At 37.3% G+C, this 11,113-nt stretch overlaps 4 protein-coding genes across 6 annotated transcripts in view; all 4 read right to left on the reverse strand.

Annotated features, from left to right (window-relative positions):
- The window catches only part of LOC131001622 (H/ACA ribonucleoprotein complex subunit 4), an 806,367-nt gene that overhangs the window by 245,703 nt on the left and 549,551 nt on the right, over window positions 1-11,113 (reverse strand). The window lies entirely within an intron of this gene.
- LOC131001558 (pentatricopeptide repeat-containing protein At1g79540) lies at window positions 187-3,086 on the reverse strand. Of its 2 annotated transcripts, XM_057928029.1 has the most exons (2): window positions 849-3,086; window positions 187-764 (listed from the first exon to the last, which is right to left on the reverse strand). In XM_057928029.1, exons 1-2 carry the CDS (start codon window positions 2,820-2,822, stop codon window positions 405-407), a joined length of 2,334 nt encoding a protein of 777 aa, XP_057784012.1. In that variant the 5' UTR covers window positions 2,823-3,086; the 3' UTR covers window positions 187-404. The 2 variants fall into 2 exon arrangements, with proteins under 2 accessions (XP_057784012.1, XP_057784003.1); XM_057928020.1 differs by having other exon boundaries at window positions 187-3,078.
- LOC131002347 (pentatricopeptide repeat-containing protein At1g77360, mitochondrial-like) lies at window positions 9,283-9,714 on the reverse strand. Its single transcript, XM_057928840.1, has one exon. It carries the CDS (start codon window positions 9,712-9,714, stop codon window positions 9,283-9,285), a length of 432 nt encoding a protein of 143 aa, XP_057784823.1.
- LOC131002280 (pentatricopeptide repeat-containing protein At1g77360, mitochondrial-like) lies at window positions 10,078-10,698 on the reverse strand. The gene has a single exon (XM_057928769.1). It carries the CDS (start codon window positions 10,696-10,698, stop codon window positions 10,078-10,080), a length of 621 nt encoding a protein of 206 aa, XP_057784752.1.

Here is an 11,113-nt window from a genome sequence, read left to right on the forward strand (position 1 = left end):
GCCATGAAATGATCAATATTAGGGTGATCCTGTTGTCGACATATGCTTCTATGACACTCGTAGCCTCTGAAGTACGAGAACCAACTATGTAGCTTGTAGCCTCTGAAGTACGAGAACTAACTATGCAGCATCTACATCGAGAATTCAAGTACACATCGTCGACCCAAATCTTAAACAAAAAACAAATTTTGAAGTGTCAAAAACAATTTCTGCCCTTATTTCTTACAACACAATGAGGGTATAGGTACAAAGCTACAAAATCGAGGATGTGGAATTTCCAATCATCGCTCCCATCGTTTTCTCAGCGTTCAAAACAAATCTGTCAGCCTCCATTACCAAAAATTGTAAAGCTAAGAGAAGAAACATCACCAAATCTAACAAAAAGCTTCAAATTGTACAACAGACTATCTAGCTGCCGCATTCTCCACTTTCAGCAAACTATAAATGTGGGGCAAAAGGGATTTTGTTCTTGGATAAAGATGAGAGTTTAGGTCATAACCAGCAGATTTCATTCTGTCAAGAAGCTCCAAAGCAAGTATCACTTTATCCTTCGATTTGAGGAGCGCTTCGACTAGATTGTTACAGAGCCGTGGCTTCAGTCTGTAGCCTTTCTGCAGGGTGTAGAGAAAGATATCGACTGCTTTATTGAGTTCTCTTTTGAAGCAGAGAGCGCGAATCAACAGCACACACGAAGGGGCAGAAACGGGCACGTTGAACTCCTCAAGAACGTAGAACGCCTTCTGAGCCTCCTCTGCTCGTTTAGCCTGGCAAAGTCCGAACAGCCAAATGTCATACATTGCTGAATCAAAATCTGACAACTTGATGTCCATCTCAAGTAAGTTTCTCACAGCTTGTTCAAATTCACCCTTCGCAAAACATTCTTCGACTGACTGTAATACTTCGTCCTCCACACCAGCTCGGTTCTTCAAGTACTTTAACCAGAAACTAATGGTGACAGACATCTCCCTCTTCCTGCAAGACCAACTCATGAATGTTTTGTACACGGACGAACTAGGTTTGCATCCATTTGCATTCATCTGTTCAAAGAGCTTATACGCATCCCTGTCTCTGTCAACCCTTTGGAGCGCATATATGAGCGTTGCATATGTCACAGAATCGGGGGAATGACCCTTGAGCTGGAGCTCCTCCAGGAGCTTAAGGGCAATATTGATATGCCCGGCCCTGCACATGCCATGGATTAAAGTGTTGTATGTCTGCACATTTGGGACGACCCCACTATCAGCGAGCTTCTTCAAAAGATTGTAAGCTTTCAAAATCAAGCCAGAGTCCATCATATCTTCAACCTTCTTCTGCAGGCTCGCAGTGTCAAGGATGCGATCGGCACCTTGAGAGAGGCGAAGAAACAATGACGGGCTCCTCCCAACTTCCATTTTATACAGCACAAGCTGAGCTTCCTCGAGCTTCCCTGCTTTGCACAACCCATCAATCAGGGCATTGAACGTCACAACAGAAGGTGAACAGCCTAGCTTCTCCATGTCGTTAAAAATCTGCTGAGCCTCTACCAGCAGACCGTTTCTGCAGAAACCACAGATAAGAATTGTGTAAGTGCACGTGTTAGGGAACTGATCGTGCTGGGAAATCTCTAGCTTGAGAGACTCAGCATCATCCAACAACCCTAAGTCGCAGAACCCCTTGATCAACACATTGTAACATTGAGTGTCGGGAACTACACCTTTTCCTAGCATATCCCTAAACAGATTCACTGCGTCTTTCATCCTTCCAGCAACACTCAATCCGTGCATCATAATAGTGTACAAGACAACGTCGGGCTCTAAACCTACCTCGAGAACTCTCTGAAACAACTCCTCGGCCTCACCAATCCTGTTGGCTTTCGCCAAACCATGAATCAGACAGCTAAACCCCTTTATCCCGACATCATACCCATCGGCTTGAAATGATTTCAAGAGCACACAGGCCTCGTCTATCAGGCCTTGCTTACAGAAACCATCAATCAAAGTGTTGTACGTAGCAGGATCAGGCTCACAGCCACTATTCACCATCTCATTAAACAGATTATATGCATCACTAACCCTCTTTGTTTTGCACAACCCTGATATTACCACTGTGTATGTGATCCTATTCGGCAGAATCCCTCTGCTAGTCATTTCATCAAACAAATTGAGGGCAGCCTCAGTCATCTCATTCTTGCACAGCCCATCAATCAAAACGTTGAACGTATCGCACCCCATATCAATATTCGACTTAAGCATCATGTTATAAACTGCCAATGCCAATAATATCACATTTTTCTGAACTAAAACATGAAGAATAACATTGCAAGCAAATAAATTCGGCTCACAATCATAATCCTTCATCCTACCGAAAGCATCCACCGCTTTCTCCGCGTTTCCCAGCCTCCAATAACCCAAAATCAAGACCGCAAACGCATTCGCTGAGATGCTCATATTCTCATTCCTCAACTCATCAAGAACGCTCCAGCACAAATCCAACGAATTCACATTTCCGCCGCTTAAAAGTATGTCAACCATCAATTTATTCGAGAAGCTACTTCGCAAACGCGCCGTATCGGAAGCCCAGATGAAGAATCGGAAGCCAATCACCGGGTCCTTCTTCAGTTGGGCCTGGGATTGGAGGACTGAAATAACGACTTCGCGATTGAGCGACGGGGATAGCTCGGCGAGAGCGGGCTCGATGGGGCGTGCAGAATTTATGAGGGCGAGCACTTTGTTGGAGATGGAATCTTCGAGGGCATCGTCGGGAAATGAAGAGAAGTTGGATTTCGCAGTGAAGTTTTGGGGTCTGATTGCACGAAAGATTTGGGAATGAAGGAATTTCTGCATAATGGTGGTGGAGAAGATTGAATATTCATGTTCGTTACCACATATGGTAACCGTTTGATCTGGGTTTTAGCAGGGTTTTCAGTCGGAGGTGCGGCGGCGGCGGTGGGCGGAAGTTATGAAGCCTGAATTACCAAATTTTCAGTGGTGGATCCATTGCAGTAACGACTTTTGACGATTTTATTAATTTAAATAAAACATCGTAACGATTTTGTGTTTGTGTGGGAGAGGATGGATTGGTTTATTTTCACTTGAAATTTTAAGTTTTAATAATTTTAGCACAATTCCCTTAAAAAAAATAATTAGCACAGTTATAATAAGTTGCTATTTTCTTAAGCAATGTAATTGTAATATGCATTTGATGATGATTTTGATCTTTGAGGGACCCTTACTCTATTTAGAGGGATAAAAACTTTGAAATATTTCAAAAAATTTAACATATATTCAATGATCTTAATGAACATTTTGAAGTTGTATGATTGTATAGATAATGTACGATTACTAATTTTACTAATAAATTTTATCTTACTAATTTTTTGTATATCGAGGAGCTGAGAAGTACAAGAATGAGATTATGTGGTATTTGGTTAATTTCAATAACCCAACTTGTTTTAAAAAGCCCAAGCTTTCATATTCATATTTAAAGAATAAAGAGTAGAGAAGCATGGCCTGCCTGCTGCAGTTATAATAAATTCAGTCAAAAAGTTTATATGATACAAATACTTTGACTGAAATTCCAGAATCGCGAAAAATAGAAATGGATATATAATGTACGGAATTGGAATCGTGGGTATTTATGGTAGATATGTTGAGGAAGTTGTGTAATTTTGTATATTAGCACATTAAACAATGTTCTGCTATTTGGAAAGGATGTAGGGGCAACTGTGTACTCTCAAATAAAAGTAATGTATGACACGAGACACGCTAAATACATTGAAAAGACAAAGTCATTCCTTATTAAATAAGACCGCATTTATCAAGGAACAAGATGGAAGGTGTGGATGGAGCTGGACCAAGGGCAAGATTTCAAGGGGTGGAAATCTTGCTAGGGAAGGACAAGTTTTATGGTGCAGAAACTTAAGATGATTCAAAGCGAGTCATTTTGTTTCAAAATTCAATGTAGTATATGTAAGTGAATTGTTTTGATAGATGGAACCTTTTATGTTGTTAGGGGCTGGTGGTGCCATTTTGGATTTGCCTGAGAATTAGATCTTTTTGTTCATGGATTTGATTTATTCTAATGCATATGGATCCGTGGGCTGTTGATGCCACTGATACTACACTTGATATGTTATTTTGTTGTCTTCGATTCAGGTTTATGAGAGAAATAGATGTAGTACTTGATTTTGATGCCTTCTATTATTTGTTCTTGAAAGAATGTGATATTGCCCTTGATCGATGGAGATTTTATGCCTTGGTCTGTGATATATAATCATAGATAATAAAAAATTCACACATGCAAATTTTGCCCTTTTTTATTCCATATAACTTCGTTGGTATTGGTTGACTTTTTTATTGAACTTGGATTTTTGTTGATTTTGGCAATTTCAAGATATCTTTTAGTCATAGGTTTCAATGTTTTGATTCATGGATAATTGATTAAATAGAGTGGATATTTTGATTAATTTTTAAGAAATTTATGAAATTCGAGTTGCGGGTATTCTCAATTTGTAGGTAGATGATATTTACAATTTTCAATGATTCATAATTTGCAGGTAATGGGGGCACCAGAATACTGTGGGTATTTGGATACCCGCATTTTGCGGGTTGGGTATCCGCCCGCCCCGAATTTACACCCCTAATAAATATCTAATGAAAAAGCTTCTAGTTATCTTTTGTGATTTTGTTTTTCTTTAATATCTCGATAATTAGGAAGACGATTTACTAACTACTTTTTCCCAATCGACTCACAATATTGAATTCTAGGGAAGCCCATTTCAAAAACTATAAACTCTAACGCAAGACTATTGAATTTAAACTATTTTTCCTTCAATTGTAATGCGTTGATTTACTACTAATGAAACATAACCACGACTATGCATGGCCTGACATAAACACGAGAAAGTTGGGCTAAGTCAAGGATGTCATAGTAAAGTTGGGGCTGAGTCTAGGATGTCTTCATAGTTGCGACGTCGTTCGTACCTAAACATAGGGGAAATTCAAATTTTTGAATTTGTTTCATCTCAAGCGAAATTATAACGAAAATTGTTGATAAGCTGTAATATTTTTGTGGCGAAACAATCTTATATTCAAAGTGACATTCTTCATGTCGTTTTGAATGCAAGATTGTTTCGCCATAAAAATGCGCTTGAGAGAAAACAAATTCAAAAAACCAAAATTTGCCCTAAGTTTAGGTATGGCATATATTGTAATATCGGAAAAGAGGTTGACACATGCCCGACTATGATATAACTGCCAAGTCAGATTTAATTTAAGCAAATTTTGAAATTATGAATTTTCTTTTAGTCAAAATCGAAAGTTAATAATTTATGTATTTATATGCCACTAGAATTTGCACCCTGTTAGAGCTGTTTTAACTTTATTAATTGAATTAATTCATTTCATGAACTAATACTCTTTTTGTTTTATTTCTTCATTAATTATCAAATAAGAGAATTAATATAATATCACTTACTTTTTTGGTTTATTATTTTAATCAAAATTAAATTGGATTTTGATTTCATCAAAATCAATCGTTCAATTGCCGAAAATCAAATGAAGGACATAGCATCAAATATAGAAGAGTACAAGGAGTGAAGTGAAAATACGAATGCTTGGAGAAGAAGTGAAGATCGGTGGTGTAACAAGCAGAACGGATGTCAAAGACTTTGTCTTCCATGTTTTAGGGAATGTAGGTTATTTTTGCGGAAAACAAACAAACCAAATTTCAGTTGTAAAGTGGTTGTAGACTGATACTGAAATGTCTTCAGTATTTTGATTTCAGTCAAGTACAGAGCTTTAACTGATATCCACGTAAGGCTTCAATCTAGAGTTTGTTAAAACATAGTAGAGTTATAAATCTTACTGACTATCAATAGATTGATTAGTTAGACTAATAACTCAGCAGCGAAAATTTAAACTTAGTGCAAATAGCCTTATAAAAGTTTGTCACTTATAAAATCCTTAGTTACTCTTTTCAGTTAGTCAGTTTCAGTTGATAAACAAGTTTAACGCAAATAAGGAATAACTGAAAGTAGATAAAGAACACAAGGATTTTTACGTAGTTCGGAACAAGTTCCTACGTCCACGGTCAGATGATCAGTCTGACAAACACTCTGGGCTTATGCTTACGGGTGCACAGCAAACCTTGAACTAAAAATCAAATTTTCAGTACCAACACACTGGGTTGGATTTCTCGCTCACTTTTAACACGTTAAGACACACAAATGCCTTTGTAGCGTTTGGCTAAGATCTCTGAGTCAGAACACTGGTCTGAACTCCCTTAGCTTACAGGTGCCAAGGAACCTAACTGTTTAGTTTACTATTACTAAACAACCATTGAGTTCGGTCTCAGTCTCGAACTCGATTACAATCGCTCTTCTCACTCCAAGAAAAGGTTATGTAACAAACCAACTAGGATTACTGAGAACAAACTCTCAAGTAATCAGAAACTAGGCTAAGGATATATCTTGTTTAATTGCCTAGATGTTCTAAGAGAGTTTATGTAATCAGTTGCACTAATTGTATCATCTATGATTGCTCTATTCTTCGATTCAATGCTTGTGAAGGTTAAGCTCGAGTTGATATTTCAATGTAGTTTTAGCATTGATGATTGAATCGGATCCTCTTTCTCTATCTCCCCTCCTCTTTTTCTTGAGGTGTTTTCCTGAGCTATTTATAGGCAGCTTCGAAGAATAGATCCGTTGGTGGAGGATCCCCTCTTCAAATTCTACCGTTGTGAGATGTGGTCCAGATCTGCTTAGGTTCTTTGTCTTCATTCTCATTTGATGAATGAAGAGTTGGTCTTCTTGTCCTTCAAAAAAAAGTGTTGCAGACTTTTTCATGAAAAATCCTTTCAAAGTCAATGCTCTGACTTGAGCACTAAATGTGGCGTGTCTTGGAATCTATCCGAGTGGTTGAAGGTAGTAAGACATCCTTTCTTTATTCAGTCCGTCATAGTCTTTAATTAGTGAAACTGAGCTTGTCTTCAGTTGAACTGCTTGCTATGACTCGTGGATTCTTCAGGTGTTTCTAGTGTATATTCCATCAGTAAGGACTTCAGTTGGATCTGCAACTCCGAAGCATTCAGGACTTGTAAGAAGCTTTCAGTCGAACTGTTCTTCAATTGAGTTGTTGTCTTCAGTCTTCAAGACCTCAGTCTTTGATCTAGCTACTAGAGGGACTAAAACATTTAAGTTCAGAAAGATAACCTATAGCTAGAATGTGCCTTCTAACAGTTTTGGTATCATCAAAACACAAGGGTTGGATATATCTTTCATTTCCCAACAGTAACCAATCCCTAAACTTGGGGAGCAAGAGCTCAACCCTAGCCATGTTCAAAACCTAGGTTATCAGCAAGTTTTCGTGCCCTACAAGCCTAGATCTACATCTATAAATATGGGCAAGGTTCCATGCATTCGGTACCAATTTTGAATACTACAAGATATACAAGTGCACGAACGCTGAAGCTATTGTGCGAACATCATCCACGACATCTAGTACAATCACACCTTGAGTGGAAAACTCGTGTGCTTAGCGATCCGTGAGTGGGAGACTCAATTTTTAGGACTAGTGTTAGTTTGCTTGTTGTTCTAGTATAGCTTCTTTCAAATATAGTTGTTGCTAGCATTTTAGTTGATAGGATTAGAAGAGATTTCTTTTCTTTTCAACTTCCGTTCAATTAGAGGGATTCTAGCTGAATGGTTCATGTATCTTCATTCTAAAAGGGATTTTTATAGTGAATATACAACTGCAATTAATTAACATTGAAGTATAAATATTATACATTGTGCGTACTTTACATTTTCGCTGCTTACTGCTTTTCTATAGATTGCTGTGTACATTGTTTGAACATTATACTCAACAATTCTGTATTTGCGAGAGTAACAAAACTTTTACACTATGTGCTTGCATGAAAATATTTTTATATTTATATAAAATGATATCAACTCAATTATCATATTTATAAATATAATAATATTTGAGCTGAATATTCAAAAAATAAAAAACTAAAGAAGAATTAACAATAATAAGAATTGATGTTTTGTAAAAGTTAAAAAATAAAAAAAAAAATTAAAAAAATTTGATTTTTTTTTATTAAAAAACGATGAGAGATAACAAAGAATTTTTTTAAATATTTAATTTTTAAATAAATATAACTTTTACATTTGAAATCAAATATTTACATAAATATATCATATTAAAATTTTATCGTGATATTTAATTTCATACACATATTAAACATTTTATAATTAGTCAAATTTCAAAATTTTTAGAAGAAAATTAAATAAAAAATAAGAAAATAAAAGGATAAAATATAATTTACAAATAATTCTTCAATTATATTATAACTACAAAATCGTCACTCTATTTTGAATTTGATTTCAATTTGAAATATTGACTTTTTAATATAGTACTATCTTGGGCAATGCACTGGGAAATATTTAATATTTTTATAATTATATAAAATTGATAGTAATTCAATTATCATATTTATAAATATAATAAGAAAATTAATTTTAACTGAATATATTTGAGCTTAGTATTGAAAAAAATAAAGAAGAATTCACAATAATAAAAGTTTGTATTATCAAAAGGCAAAAAAAAAAAAGTAAGATAGAAATAAAAATAGAAAAGAATTAAAAAAATAGAATTATTCAAAAAATGATGAGAGATGAGAGAGGTTTTTTTTAAAAAATTTAATATTTAAATAAATATGAATTTTATATTTAAATCATTTATTTATATAAAATATATCAAATTAAATCTTTTATCATGACCTTTAATTTAATATGCATATTAAATAATTTATAATTAGTCGAATTTAACAATTTTATAAAGAAATAAAACAAAAAATAAGAAGATAAAGAAAAAGAAAAAAAATATAGTTTACAAATAAACCTTCGGTTTTATTATAACTACAAATTTACCACTCAATTTTGAAATTGATTTCAAACTGAAAGTTGCATTTTTAATATATTATAGATTATAGACAACTAATTTGTACAAACACATGCAGAGCTATTATGGAGTAATGGATGCACCACATTGATCATGCTCGAGGTCGGAGCGTGAAAATCGATCAACACAAGCATCTTGTTCAAATATATCATGCCTATGTGTGATATGTTTTTCATCGAAAAAGACGAGCTGCAACGCTGCATAGGTGTGATATGTTCGAAAAAGACGAGCTGCCGAGCGGAGGTACATACTCTGTAAAGATCAAAATTATACATGAAGCAACCTTCACTAGAAAAAGGAATGTGATTTTCTTGAAACTCAATTTAGCAAACAATTATGTATCTCAATCACATAGAGGCTCTTGGTTCATCTTTTCCTGCAAAAACTCAACTACATCTTCCCTCCCTTCCTTGAGAAGCAGCTTCCTCAGCTTGCCAAACGTGTGCCTCCCCGGGCGAATCCCTCGTTCCATCAAGACGCAAGCCCTAGAGGGGTCGCTCTTGTCACACAACCCATTGATCAGTGCAGAAAATGTGTGCAAGCTCGGAGCAAACAGCTTCCTCTCCATATACCTCCACACTTTGTGAGCCACCTCCAGCTCATCTCTCTCACAGAACATCTTGATCATCATCGTGTACATGTCTGCATCTGGCTCACAGACTTTAGACAGCTTCCGGAACACCTTAAACGCCTCATCCGTCTCCCCACGGCCAATCAAGGCATTGATGAGAATGTTGTAGGTTCTTGAATTGGGACTCACCCCCTTCTTGTCCATCTCATCCACAACTTATATGTAGGCGTTTTCAAATTTGCTCACTTTGCAGAAATCACTGATCAAGGAGTTGTACACAGCCACGTCGGGCTTCACTCCGATCCTCTCCATCTGAAGGAATGTATCAATGGCATCCTCAATCCTATTCTCAATCCCATATGTATGTATCAAAACACTATAAATGAAAGATGTTGGTTGGCAACCTCTCAACTCCATCTCATTAACCACTCCAACTGCTTCGTCTGTGCGCCCCGCCTTGCAGAGGATGTCGACCATGATCCCATACGTGATGATATCTGGTTTGCAGCCGGAATCAACCATCTCATTGAAGATCTCTCTAGCTTTAGGCAAATTCGGAGCCCTCCCCTATCCTTCAATCAAAATGCTGTAACTCTTTGGATCAGGACAAAATTGATCATTCTTCATTGCATCAAAAATCTCCTGAGCTTTCCTCACATTCTTAGACTTGCACAGAGCACTCAGCAAGCCATTGAACGCAGCCAGATTGGGAGGAACGTTGTACTTGTTCATGATGTTGAACGTGTAGACGGCCTCATCTACCTTCTGTGCCCGCGCATACTTCCTCATGATGATGCAGAAAGTCTCGATATTCAGCATCTCTTTGCCCCTCATGGCGTTCATGAGATCCCACATGATCTCGTACTGCCTTATCTTCGCCATCGACTCAATCATAATGTGGTAGGCTCGAACACTGTGCTCGTAGTGTCTCTGCTTCCCGGCCCACTCGAAGAACCGGTGAGCTAGCATCCCAGCATTCTCGAACCGCTCAAGGACCTTCTCGGCCACGTCTTCGGAGACACGAATGCCGCTTTGATCAAGAACCGTGTCGAGGCCTAGTTTGGGGCAAGACATCATGATCTTGCAGACCCTTTTCGTTACATCGAATGAATCTTTCACTGCCTCGCTGGCACTATGCAGCCTGCCAAACGTCACGAACCTGAAAAATGGCCTATTTTTCACGATCATGATGGCTGATTGAGTAGAAGTTGAGAAATTTAACACCTGGAGGAAAGTGTTTGGTCAACTAATCAAGTTGTTGCATACAAACAATCACTTAGGCATTTTATCGAACATATGGCATGCAAAACTATAACACACAATGGCGCGAGAGGAGGCTGAGTAGGGCGGATGGGGGGGGCGAGGTTAGTGCTGTTTATAGTAATGCTTCTGCCGCACGGGATGGCGCTACTCTTCATCTTCCCGCCTTGAAGACTGATTAGATTTCAATTTTCTTGTAGATGAGAATGAGAATGAGAATGGGATGGGAGTTGCTTCAGTTGAACCTGCAATTTTTTTTGTTTTTTTTCCTTTCTAAATTCACATATCAATCAGGTGGGCCGACGGTGGCCCATAGCATCTAAGAGGGCCCAGCCCACCAGAA

The sequence above is a fragment of the Salvia miltiorrhiza genome, chromosome 1 (genome assembly GCF_028751815.1).
Source record: "Salvia miltiorrhiza cultivar Shanhuang (shh) chromosome 1, IMPLAD_Smil_shh, whole genome shotgun sequence".
Taxonomy (NCBI): domain Eukaryota; kingdom Viridiplantae; phylum Streptophyta; class Magnoliopsida; order Lamiales; family Lamiaceae; genus Salvia; species Salvia miltiorrhiza.